The sequence below is a fragment of the Trachymyrmex septentrionalis genome, unplaced genomic scaffold (assembly GCF_001594115.1).
Source record: "Trachymyrmex septentrionalis isolate Tsep2-gDNA-1 unplaced genomic scaffold, Tsep1.0 scaffold25, whole genome shotgun sequence".
Classification (NCBI taxonomy): Eukaryota; Metazoa; Arthropoda; class Insecta; order Hymenoptera; family Formicidae; genus Trachymyrmex; species Trachymyrmex septentrionalis.
The window spans coordinates 1,862,847-1,876,935 of record NW_017305408.1 but is presented as its reverse complement, the minus strand read 5'-3'; the positions used below and the strand labels follow the sequence as shown (position 1 = coordinate 1,876,935).

The 14,089-nt window shown below is 37.8% G+C and overlaps 1 protein-coding gene across 4 annotated transcripts in view; it reads right to left on the bottom strand.

The window, feature by feature from the left end:
* The window catches only part of LOC108748945 (synaptosomal-associated protein 25), a 50,637-nt gene that overhangs the window by 16,012 nt on the left and 20,536 nt on the right, over window positions 1-14,089 (bottom strand). For 3 of the 4 annotated variants that reach the window (XM_018487384.1, XM_018487383.1, XM_018487385.1), the window contains exon 4: window positions 4,058-4,106. In XM_018487384.1, the coding sequence (XP_018342886.1) occupies window positions 4,058-4,106 (49 nt within the window). Of the gene's footprint in view, window positions 1-4,057; window positions 4,107-9,830; window positions 9,880-14,089 lie in introns of all 4 variants that reach the window. The other variant, XM_018487386.1, reaches the window with a different exon arrangement.

Below are 14,089 nucleotides of genomic sequence, written 5' to 3'. Positions count from 1 at the left end.
GAGAGAGAGAGAGAGAGAGAGAGAGAGAGAGAGAGAGAGAGAGTCTGAATTAGGCATTAGATACACCAAAGTAGCGCAATACTTTTTATCTAAGCCGAAATGTGACAACTTTTCCATTCGCTATTTCGACTGTCATATTTTCGATCCAATTGTCTGTAGGCCAATAAATGCTTAGTATTGTTCCCCTACGGCACAAAGTTGCACAAAAGTTACAGTAACATCGCAGCAACTTTTGTACAACTTTGTGCTGTAAGTGAATAATACTAAGCGCTTATTGTTACGATACAATAAGCGCTTAGTATTATTATATATAGCACAAAAGTTGCAGTAACATTGTTACAGCAATAATTGCAGAGATTTTGCAGCGATATTATTACAAATATTAATATATGTATAGCTAAACATAGATTCTGAATGTGTGACAACATTAATCAATAAATTATTTCAATCGTCAAATTTAAGTCATTTATTCAGTTATTTTATTACCTTTCATTATCACAATTTCTTTAATTATCTAGCCGAAATATGACAACTTTTCTGGCCATTTTCGACTGCCATTTTCGATCTAATTGTCTGTTATTCTTCTACAGCACAAAAGTAACATTGCATGTTATAGCAATATTGCAGAGATTTTGCAGTGATGTTATTACAAATTCTGTGCTGTATGAGTTGGTACATGATATGGTTAGTAAGTCCAAAATGGAGGATCTTTGCGCTACTTTGGTATATCTTTAGATACTTCCGTCTATTAGCGATACCGATACGAACTCGCAATTGCCACGCTCGCGAGATATCGCCGCGTATTTTAATCGCACGGCGGATAAGAAGATATTCTCTATTCTGCGCCGCAATTAAAAACGCCCGTAATTAAAAATAGAAGTAAGGCGTTTTAAGAATAAATATATAAAAACCGAGGGGACCAATCGATTATATTATCATTTACGTTTTTCAAGTATTTTAGTAAACAACACTGACAAAATAATTACTAAATCTTACTACATATTTCTTAGAATGGTACCAAGTAGATACTTACAGTAAATGAATATTTACTCTATGAAAAAATATAGAGTTAAATCAAAATAATAGTTTTTGTATTAATTAAACATACATTTATGCTTAGTAAATATTTACTCAGAACTATTCAAACAAATATTTACTAAAATTTAGTATTTTTTTGTTGTCTTTCAGTGAAAGACGAAAGAGATCGGGAAATAATTTGCGACGAAATCGCGAGTACTATTCTTATCCACGGTGCGTCGGTACATATATGCACGCTGTAAAATGTTGATATTGTCGATATTTATTGCCGGTTGTCGCTTCCAGTGTCTCGGGATCGACGTGACGGTCGCAAAGACCGCCCACGCCTGAGTATCTTTCGTATTTTCTCTTTCCTCTCGCGCAAAACTAGTTGTTTGTGTTAGAGGCTAGAGTGAAGTGGCTTACCGCCTTGTTCGTCCAGCATTACGAGAGATTTCATCCCGACCTCGTGGCTCTAAACAGGCAACCGACAGGCAATCAGGCGGCGTGTTAAACATTGAGGTAAAGTTAATCGCCGTCGGGACGCTCCCTCGCCTCGCTCCACGCGGCGATCCTCAACGCCACCCCCAAATAAAGAAGAAAAAAAACATTCCCCCCGCCATGTTCGCCTGTGCCAGACGCGGGGAGAAACGTGAGGGAGAGACGTGAGACAGAAAGAAAATGACGGAGAAAGAGATAGAGATGAGAAATGTCGGCGGGCGAGAGGGCGCGGACGACGAATTTCGGCCTCAGTTAATCAATTTATTATGCATATCAGGAGGTTGGATGGACGCGAGGATGGATGACGACGTGACGATTGTCGACGAATGCTGGCAAAATGAGGGTTCAACGATGATAATGAAAGAGGAGACCGGAACGATAAAGGAACGCGTAGGAGAGTCCACCCTGCGCATTACTTTTTTTCCTAATTAATTTCAGAAAGGTTGGATGAAATGACGAGGATATTATTTTCTACTAAGTATAATTAATAGCAATTAAAAGTTAAGATCTAAAAGGGGGATAAATGGGTGGCGACGTACGAGATCTTCATACTTCTGGATGAGTTATTCGATGGGAGATCCTGGTAATTGGTAGAAAATTTTTCTCGCGAATTTCAGAGGATGAACGAAAAACTCGATGAACAGAACGCGCATGAAAGAGAGCGATATATTTTAAACACTCAGGAGTGAGAAATGAAAGGTGTTAAAAATGTAGGATGAAACCTACGCGGTTTCCCGTAACGAGAGTTTATGATCTCATGAATTCGATGCTGATAATCTTTCGCACTCACATCTGCATATTTACACATACATATGCAATGAACATTCAAATTCCTAATGATACACGAATAAATGAGTTGCTCGTAAACTTTATGACGTACGTAAAAAATTACATATGTATCAAGGTATGTACAGAAAATTACTCTAAATTGACGATATTCCGATCGAGCGAGCACATTTCGTGTAGCTTCCAATAAAGAACGTGAAATTGCTTATTTCTATGTATTTCAAAATAAATTTCGAATGTTGCATTCGAAGGAATAAGCTTTTCCAACGATCTTCTGATATGCTCTTCGATATATTACAGGCGGAGAATATCAAATTTCTGAGTGCGAACGATTCCGTCTCGACTGATGACGCACCTCGTAGAAGTAAACGGACACCAGAGCAGAGCAAAGCTAGAGAGGAAGGTGGCGAAGGCGAGAAAGATAGAGAGAAAGAGAGGCAGAAGTATAGAAAAAGGTAAAAGGATAGCGGGTTCCACTCGACGCGAGTTGTCCTCCGCACAGTAGACATCGATAGAGTATCATGCCGCTGAAAGATATGGTACTGGAGATACGGTGTCAGGGATCGGGGGACAAGATCGAGGTAACGAATGGAGTTCCGTTCGGGTGCCCTAGATAAACCTAGGTGGGAGGCCTAAAAGCGACAACGTCGCTTAGGTGGTTCGACATCGATGACGGCACGGTCGTTCGATCTTTCACCTATCCCCAGTTCCGCTGGCCGTCATCGTGGCAGTCTCACTTGTTACCTCTACCCGGATGATACAGCGAATGGGTCATTGTCACTCTCAGCGAAGGAGAGAATCGACTGCACGGTTAATTCGCCGTACACGACTCAGGTACTGATCGTGTTGATTCGAGTCTCACAACTGTAGACAATTGTATACATATTCCACAAGATGTTATTAAATAAAACAAAGCAAATATCAACCACTAATCGACCCTTAAACACCTTTCCACGTTCCCAGTGACCCAGGGACACGTACAGTTACAATATTACAATTCTAATTGTATTCGAAGATCACAATTAAATTGTAATATTATGTTTAGAAAAGCACTTGAGATTAATAATAATATAAACAAATGTGCAAAGTTTTATGTAAATGTCCGGATCGTTTACTGGGACTTTATCTGACTTTTTTCCACTACTTTTTCCATTGCTTATAATTTTTCATCAATAAAGATACATGCATTTGCTTGGTATTATTATATTCCTCCAATGTCTGGCGTTTCGAGTGAAACAAATTATTTACAGTGTTTCATTTTTATGAAAGTTACAAGCAATTGGGTTGGGCCTGCCATATCCAAGTGTGTTGTTCCATGTAATGTGGTGTTTAAGGGTTAATGAAAGCAAAAATGAGATGTTTCTCAATCGCAGATATCGTTAATATTCCGTTCTATTTACGAAAGAAAAAAACCTAAAATATTCCTGAATCTTCTGGTCGACCGTTCACAGTCGATTCTTTATTTCGCACGACTTTATCAGGATTCCGGTAAATCAGGATCACGCATTAGAAGCCCAAAGGGGAACGCAAACTGACGGCTAATGAAGGGCGTTCTTTACTTCGCGCCAGCTTTTTTCCCTCTCTTTTCTTGTTACACGTTAATCCTCCTTTTTTTTTTTTTTTTTCATATCGACGTTTTATACGTCGTCGAACTATCGCATCGCTCGCTCGTTCTTCGCAGAATAGAGAGATAGAGAGACAAAGAGAGAGAGAAAGACAGTGACTTATTGATGTTTACTGGGAGACTGCTTACCGCCTTGGTGGTCTAACATCGTCAGAGTGTTCGCTCCGATCTCCTCGGTCTACGACAGGTTCGAAGGTGCCACACATTAACGGAAACGAAAGAATCGTTTTTCTCAGTGGATGCGTGCGAGAATTAACTGCAGAACAAAGTCACAGACAAGAAAGCAACAAAATCGCAGGGGCACGTCCCGTCGGACTGAAAACGACGATTTCTGCGCGGTAGCAGAAACGTTATCGTTCGTAAAATAATAAAGCTACTACACGTGACCAATCGTTCGTTGCAATTGTGTCGCAAGTTGCGTTTATCGATATAAAAAAAAAAAAAAGAAAAAAGAAAGAAAAGGAAAAATCGCGCTCTCCTCGATAGAACGTGCCGCGCGTAACGAACAGATAATAATATGTTCATTAAAGTCAAACAAATAAGTAATAATAAGTAATAATAATAATAATAATAAATAATAATAATGTGTTAAAAATAGTAAGAAGGTTAATAAGAACGATGAGATAACCGAGATAGCGATCCAGAGGCAGCTCGTCGTGTCAATGTCTCTGAGATATCATACGTACATGATCCTAATCGCAACGATGTAACCATAATCACCTCACCCACCTCCTCATAGGCCAATTGCAGTCATTCAGTCACATTTTAGTTAAATTACTTATTTTTATGTATTAACCCTCCACTACAAGAATAAGCCACGTGGACCCAAACCAACATTTCTGGACAATTGTACAATCTGTATGATTGATTACTATGAGATTTTAAGCTGCGAGTAAAATAACTTTGAACTTTTGACTTCCTCTATCAATCGCCGTAAGGTGGAGGTTCACTTGCATTCTGTACTTCAAACAGGACGTATTAAAAATTTACGAGTATTTTTCAGTTACAGTTGAAGGTTAATAATAAAATTTCCTAAACAACGCGGATTCACTGACGGCAATTATTCAAATCAGCTGAGTTCCCAAAAAAGGGCTCAATTTAAGAACTGAGATTACCTGGCATGAAACCATCCCCCAATTCCTCAATAATCAATTCTAATCGAATTTCCCTCGCATCGCAATCGCGATCGATCAGCCGCGACTGCAACCGGTTTCTGCATTTAGCGCTTACGATAGAAGTTGCAGCAAGAATAAAGAGATAACAACGGTGATAGACACGACGTCGACGATATTAAGAGTAATGACTGACGAGACGATCTAATGGAGCATAAATGGGCGAGATGCGTCGGCGACGCATGATAAAGAGAGAGATATTGATTATCGGTGAACTATAGTCCCCGCTTCTGGAGGGAAGGGGGAGGAAGTTTTCTTCGTGGATAAGAAATAGGTGTGAAAATTATTAGATTAAATCAGAGATTGCTCTTTGCTTATTTCCCCGAGGTAATCCCCCAGGATGATCTTTCGAGGGGAATTGCAAGGCAAGCTTAAACGTGAGAAAGTGATTGACTGTTGGAGGAAACTTCAAGATTTTTCGGGGTTAATCTAATAATTTTCATGCCTCCTCGTGATCTTTTTAAGGTCGTCATGTCAATTATAAGCGTTCAAGCGACTGTCGCCGGTGCGTCTCTTGAGACTCTTGAGAGTCAACGCGTATTTAGGCGAATATTAACGCATTAAACCGGCCAGATAATAATGAAAAGATGATAACGATAGCAACCACGACAACGACGACGACGACGACGACGACGACGACGACGATGGCGATGGTCACTTAATTACTCTCGCCGTGCTAATCGGTGATTAGCGTGATTGGCGCGATCGCGCCGAGCGGAGTTTCTTGGCGACGTTTCGCTTTCTTGTTAATCTACTTCGTTCCGATCTCAATTGGACGACCAATTCTCGATTCTCACACACAAACGCGTTATATCTATATATAATAATAACACATATATAGTCCTTCCTGATAACGTATATACACCGCGCACATTACATTTCGGCCAGCGACTCGAAGTCAAAGCGGGGACAGTATCTACTTTGGTAAGACGACGGCCGACAGAAAGTAAGTATAAGTTGCACGTTTGATGCACAGATTGCAACAAGAAAAAGAGGAAAAATAAACAAGGAGAGATACAGAGAAACGGAAGGCAGACAGACAGAAAGAGGGGTGAGTGAGAGAAGATATTAGGTTACAAAAGAGAGGAGTGGAATAAAATAAGTTACGACAGACAGACAGATATCTACTGTCACAAGCGTTTACGAGAATTACGGGTTATATACTTTCTTGATATGTACACTAGATAGACAGATACATGTTAATATGTACATACATAAAGAGAAATATATATGTATGTAGTTACATATATATTGAACAAAAAAAAAAAATATATATATATGTATATTTTACACGTAGACTGAAAGCGACACAGCTGTAAGCTTCGCGAATGGCTACAGTATACAAAATACAGTAAAGAGATAAGTACACAGTCCAGAGAATTACAGCGTGTATCTTGTGAAGTGTGGATCGATCGGGGTAATTGCGACACGAGTGCGACATCGCGACACTTTCAATGATTAACGAAGCAGATGGCGAAAGTGATGCTGAAATCAATTGATTTCAAAATATTCGCCCATAATCGCTTTATGGCGAATCACTTTGTGGTAAATCGATCGTTTAATTGACGGCTATTGCCGGTCGAGAATTATGACGATAATGATTATTATGGTTTCACGTAATAATATTATCTCGATATAATTTGCCTTGTTACACTATAATAAGTTATTATAACGTAGATTATTACTTACTATCAGTAGTACTATCTAAACCTTTTAGAAGGAATCGTCACTCTCTGAAGATTAAAAATTGAGCTACTGCCTTTCAAGAGTGGCTCAATTTTCACTCTCTAAAGTGATGTTCCACTCCAAAGGATTTAGAGAGTGCTGAATTATCTAGAATAAAATACGATAATGCACTTGTGAGTATCGAAAGTTGTCGCGATGCCTAATTCGTGGGACTGTCCCAATTATTCCGATACGTCCCGTATACGGAAGCAGACGCGATAACAGCGTTCGATAGGTGAGAAAGAGTGTGCTTGGCACGCTTTAAAATTTCACCACATCTGAGAAAGGATATGAAGGGCCGCGAGGAGGAAAATTCGAAGTGCACGATAAAATCATTTTCAGATGTCGTTATTGTATTTCGCTGCACGCGAACGCATTTAGCGTGTCATGTGGATGGCAGAAAGTATTTGAGATCTTCTACAGAAAGAGTGAGAAAGAAAGGGAGCGAAGTGGGAAGGGTGAATGTGTGAGTGTGAAATCGGTTTACATAGAAAAAAAAAAGCCAAAAAAAAAAACGGAAACGATCACGATAGAATACACCATCCAAACAACAGCTGTTCATTATACACGAGAGCAATCGGATCTCGTTAAGCGGTTCCTACAAGCGGTCCAACAGTCTGCGCGATAAGAAAGACAAATTGTGGACAAATTACAGGGTAAGATACCTAATTGAGGTAGAAGATCAACATCAGATCAGAGGGATGGTCTACAGAGCGGTATTAAGATAGAGATGTATACGTGAGAGATAAAGGCTGTCAAAATATCGATATACGTCAATAAAAATATATCTGTATTGAGCTGCAAAGTTAATAGTATGCAATTATGCAATTATGATGCCTGTTTGCGACAATAATCCGCGCAGATTGTTGGATCGTGTACGAGCCGCGTTTCGCGTCAACGCTGGCAAAATAGCAGCAGCGATAGCAGCAGCAGCAGCAGCAGCGATGACTGATTCATTGCTGGAGGCACATTTTCGCGTCATGTATATGTTGTGACCGACAATGTAATGTCGTGAGAATTTCTCCTATATATATATAACGTTAGACTTCTTAATAATGTCGGTGGTGAGAACATGTAGTGGCACGCACAGAATAAAAAATGGGCCTGAATTGAATTCGCGTTACAGTCGCATGAGCTGCATTCGTCAGGTCGTCAGGAAAAAAAGAAATTTCATGTGCTAAAATTTAACAGAGTCAAAAAAAGAGATTCTTTCCATTCCAATAAGAGATAATAAAAAATCGAATATTTAGTAAATCTATATATGGGATTGACGAGTTAATGAAAATTTTCCTCAACGACCCAAGACGCAGTCTAGGCGTAGTGTAATGGTACAAGTAGTAACGTTAGTAATATTAGCAGTATCAGTAGTGTCAGTAATGGCGATATGGTGTTGTAATCAGTATAGTAATCGTAGTAGATTCGACAGTAATGGTATACAACTTGCGATTGTGCAGTGGCAGTTGGCTGTCGATCTCTCTAATCGAGATTGCTAATCGGTCGCGAAATGATCCTCATTCATTGTTGATATCCTACTGTGGCGTAAGGACGATCGTTCCCGTCTAAGCTTTCTTAGAAACGTATAAGAGGCGATTAAGGGAGAGCAAAGCTAAAGCGGAACCAACGGGGTTGATCCGTTCACGTTAGAAACGTTAAATCGTTAAACCGCGTCGAAACGAAGTAATTTCAGGCGCATTTATGGTAGATAAACCGAGCGTAAATTTATCGATATATTTTCGGAGAGCAGAGTTCAGAATTGAACCCCATTCTCGCTAAAAAAAAAAGACCTTCGGAGGTTCTTTTCAAATTTTTACGTTGACGTTTTACGCCAATGTTTATAGTACAAATTGTACCTCTCGCGAGAACTCCACGTACCGTCTGCGTCTGCGAGATCCGGCGCTGCCGAATTACCCGTACAAACGTTTGCTGAAGCGGGACGTGCTAATATCCGGCGCATGCACATCGATCGTAATTAACGCGGATGATTGTTCGAGGATAGCAGTCCCCAATATCCGTAATACCTCGGGCCCCGGCAGGACTGAGTATGTTAATAGAATAATTTCCGTCTTGTTAACAGTTACAACCCGCGAGCATTTCGACGCATTGACTCGAGATTCATTAAATTAACCCTTTCGGTCGTTTTACAAAGAAATTGTTTCGCTCTCGTAAGAAAATTTAATATCCGCGAATATGAAATATATAAATATCTCTTCAGCTTTTCTGGTGCGCCAGGATCTTTCTTTGTATTAAGAGCCTTCGTCGTGTGTACGACCGGAAGAGTTCAAGTGTTCAATCGTTATACCGTCGTGCGTGTGTCTAATTATCGGAGAGAAATAATTACGTGGGTGTATTCGAAAAATTTAGCGCGTTTCTGAATTTCTCTCGCAAGTAGCAAGCATAAATAGGTTGAAATCTACGGGGGGGGGTGCCCGAATACCGTTAACTATTACTGTTTAGCTTCAACGTAAATATATACGGGGAAAATTAGGGAAATCGCAAAAGTAATTTTCAAAACGGAAGGATCTATTTTCAACCCTTGCAAAAAATCAAATAAAATAAATTTACTTTTAAGTGTTCATTTTATTTAAAGCAGCCTAGAGATAGAACAAATCCAAAGGAAAGACATCTTACGGCGGGAATAAAACTAGACTTTTGATTACTTTCACTCACAACGAAATTGAAATACTCCTTGCACATCTCGCGTGCAAGAAAGAAGACACAAAAAAGTTCAGGCTCGTTAACGTAAAAGGCTCGCTACGTATCTTCCCCATAATTTTCCCGCTCGACACTCCGAGTGATATTATACATTTGTGTCATATGTTATACGTTTGCGTGTCATATGCGTGTGAGGAGGACACTCGCGGGGCTAACGCTTGTGGCTGATAGACGGTGTGTTAAATTGTAAGACGTGCGTGATTATACGGCACAACGAGTGGTTTCCTCGTTTCTTCATCTCCTACCCTCGTTTACGGCCATTACTTAATTTCTAACAAGCGGAATTCACTCACCTCCCTGGTCGTCGAGTGCGACCAGAGTGCGGATGCCAGCCTCCTTGCTCTACGACAGACAGAGGCAGCACAACACAGACAACCACCACCAGTGTTAGAGAGCGAGAGATAGAGATAGAGAGAAAGAAAGAAACAGAGAAAGTGGGAGAGATAGAAAGAAAGAGAGAAAGAATCGATATCTCTCTTTACTCTTTCTTCACATCTTTCCTTCAAGTAAGTTTATAGTATATAGTAATATTAGTAGTATATTAGTATAGTAGTTAGGTATATATATATATATATAGAGGTATATGTAACGGACAAGTCGGTGATGGGTACTGGGCAAGCAAGATAAGAGGTGGACATTGTGGTGGCGGACATGTTGAGGTGGTGGCACGCGTAGAGAGTGGGACAGAGTGAGAAGTATTTCGGGTCCTCTCTCGTTTCTTTCTTTTTTTTCGTTTTCTTTTTCAGAGGTCTCTTTTCTGAAATTTTGTTTTGTTCCTTGTTTCTTTTTTCTATCACGAAGAATGTCGCAGCGCGCCGTCGGGTTCGCCATGGCGTACTGGTCGATATATATATAAATATATATATATATATATCGCATGTGTTTGCACGCGATACCTGCCCGCGACGCAGAGACAGGTGGGCACAGCAGGGCGGGCAAGAGCGATTGGAAGAGAAAAGTATGGGCCCGACCGAGGTACCGTCGTACGCGGTGTGACGGTACGAACGTGTTGGCATGTTGTTGCTTGTTGTCTATTTGTTGATGTTGTTGTTGTTGTTGTTGTTGTTCTTGATGTTGTATCGGTCAATGGCGATGTTGTTATTGTTGATGTTGCTGTTGTTGTTGTTCATGTTGTAGTTGTTGTAGATGTTGTTCCTGTTGCTGTAATTGTCGTCGCCGTTGTTGTGCGTTTTATTAATTTTTGTTTTTTTTTTCACATGGCGGGATATCTTCCTTCTGACAAAGCGCGCGTGTTTTTTTTTTCTTTCGGTCTTTGTTTCTTTTTTTTTCTGTTTGACTTTTTATTGGGGGGGGGGGAGGGAGACTTTGCCTTTTGTGACATTCTACGAGTTTCGGCTGAACAGGTTCGATCCCTTGATCGTCACCGATCGTCCCTGCGCTCTTCTCGCGTTTCGAGAGCGAAAGAAAGATCGAGCGCAATCGAAGAGATCCACGTCTGCAGTGTTTCTTTTTTTTTTTTCCTGGGTGATAGGTGGGAATTTCTTGGACACCCAGTGAAAGAACGATATATAGTAAAGTGTAGGTAGAGGTACAACGCAGGGTATGGAGTACACTTTCCAATGCGCAAGGCAAATCACAAGCCCCGCGGGGCCTCTTTGAGTCAAGAATGTATGCGCGCGGCAACAACGGTTTGAAATTAATAAAAGAAAAAAAAAACGTGATCTCTTTATGCATATACACCATAATCGAATAACTTGAAGTCTAAGAAATAAAATAATATTTTATAACATTCAGCTTAATTTATAATATTTAATTTGATAATTAAATTAATATGTTAATTTAAAAAAAGAAGAAATTTCAAGATTGAATGAAAAAAAAAACACACAAAAAATAAAATCTAAAAAAAGAGCATCTCGTAAAAGTTTTAGTAAATACAAATAAGAACATTATAACGTATACCAATTTTTTTTGGAAGCTTAATACCTAAAAATTATACTTGAAATATATATTAAAAATAATTTAAGATTCAAATTAGTTTTCGCAAAAATGATAAGTAATATTTTATATTGATACTATACTCAAATTTATATCAATACTAATTAGGTACAGTATCAGTACTAATTAGAGATAAGGATTGTAAGGGTTGTAATAATATATAAGGCACACACAATTTAATACAAAAGTCGAGACAAATTTCGGTAAGATATCCCGACGCGAGACACTTCAAGACTCAAAAAGGGGTGCGAGTACTTGAATAAGTGCAATGTAAAACACACACGCACACGTAATTGGAGTAGAAGGAGCGGGAGGGTGAATGAAGGGGCAGCGAATGAGTGAATGAGCGAGTGAATGAAACGATCGATGACTCGAGGAGGAGAAAAGAATAAGCGACTATATATTTTTATATATGTTTAACAATTTCCTCTTTTATACTTATAATAATACTTCGTTTATATTATATAATTACTCATATTTGAATATCGTATTTAATACTGAACACGGATATCAGATTTTAATTTCATTCGATCGTTAACACGTCGAATAAAATATTGAATGCGATCAAATAAAAGATATCAATTAAATAGGACTTGAACAAATCGCATTTAAAGATTAAACGCCATGTTATATAAAGGCGATATTGCGATGTTGAGAATAATGTAAGATATTGATTTTCTGACAATTTTTTATTTTTCACACGTTGATATTTGTTCATGTTTTGCTCCTTTCCTCATTCGACTTGAGGCACAAGCGTGCATATTAATATTTAAAAAAAATATCAGCGGGTAATGGTGGAAGTGCATAAGAAATAAGGGAGGAAACGTGAAGAGTGAGAAATTGACGATATTGAAGTGACGAGCATATAAATAAAATATCGTGATCAGTAAACTCCAGATTAATCTAGATAAATTTTAAATAATAAAACAGAAATAACACAAATGGAGAAATAAAAAAATTAATAAAAAAGGTCCTTCGTTCATTAAGTGCATTTAATTCCTTGTACTCGATGTGTTATATACATTATTATTTAAAAAAATGTAAGTGTCACACACATTCCACAATATACTAAATATTATTATTTTTACTAATTAATAATACAAATAAGTCGCTACAACACATTCGGGTACAAAAGATTAAACAAGTATTGCTTGAATATCTTTCAAAGATCAGGTTGTCTCAAAAAAAGTTTACATTAATTGTGATATTTTACTCATCGCATTTGGTTTTTCTTTAGCAAAAATTGTATATGATAAAACTAATTAACATTATTGGAAAAGCAAAATATAAACGATAAGCAAGCAAGATTTTAATTACTTCTTTCCTCAACATTTTACTTCATACACAAAATAGAATTTGTAAACCCAGAAAAAATTTCTTTGATTTAAATATTATTTTTTTAAATCAAATTAAAAAACTTATTTGATTTAAAGAAATTATGTTCAAATCGAAGAAATTTTTTCTTTAACCGTGTAGCAAAGAAAAATTTCTTTATATAAATCGAAGAAACTTTTCTCTACATGTAAATTGCTAGAGACGTGCATTCGTAAAAAATTGCACAAAAACTTACGTAAGCTTTATAATAATTATTCAGATAAATTTTTAATAACTTTCACACCTAAGCAATAATAATTTTCCAATAATAGTTTTCTAAAATTTTTCAATATAAATTATTAAATGCTCAAATAAAATTTTAATCACAACGAAAAATCGGTTTGTTCATATCATCGGTTTGTTTGTAAAATTTTTTTGGGACAACTCATACATCGATGAAAGATGTGTTTGTTTTGTATGGTAGCGTGAATTAATGTATTGCACTGAGTATTGATTATACTGAGCTGTGATGACTGCTTCTAAAAAAGAGCGACAGCACGATGCACTGAAGAGGGAAAATGGATAGAGGCTTGCAAAGAGGAAAAAGGCAAATACACGCACACACACATACACACACGCACACTCACACATACATACACACACATATACACATAGACAGACAGACAGACAGCCAAAGCGAGCAGGCAACAAAATTTCATCAATTAAAAGATAAACCAGCGACTATAATGGAATATATTCAAAATTTTTGTTATTTATATTCCTTTCTATACAAATAATTTTTGACAAAACGTATGAAAAAATTTTTTATCAGAGAAAAGAATACATAAATATTATTTATTTATGTATCTTTTCACATTACAAATAAAGATTTCCATTACTTTAACATTTTGGTGTTGCAATAACATAATGTCACTTGTACTGCTCTACATCTTAATTAAACGTAAAAAAATATTAAAATTGTAAAAATCGGCAGGTATCTAATTTTCCTTAAATATTTATGATCTTTGTGAAATGTTAAAAATTTTTATAAAATTTTCCAGATCGTATTGAACTTGAAAAACGGTCGCTGATCATTCTTTCGATCCTTGAAATCTCGTTTAAAGCGGATAGGCAATCGAACAGGCAAGTGTAGAGATCGCGCGCGGATTAAGCAAGCAAAGACCACACACAGGCACACATCGCGCACACGTATACAATACACATACATTAACATCCAGCAACAAACAATATTGAGAGAAAGAGATAGAGACAGAGATAGAGA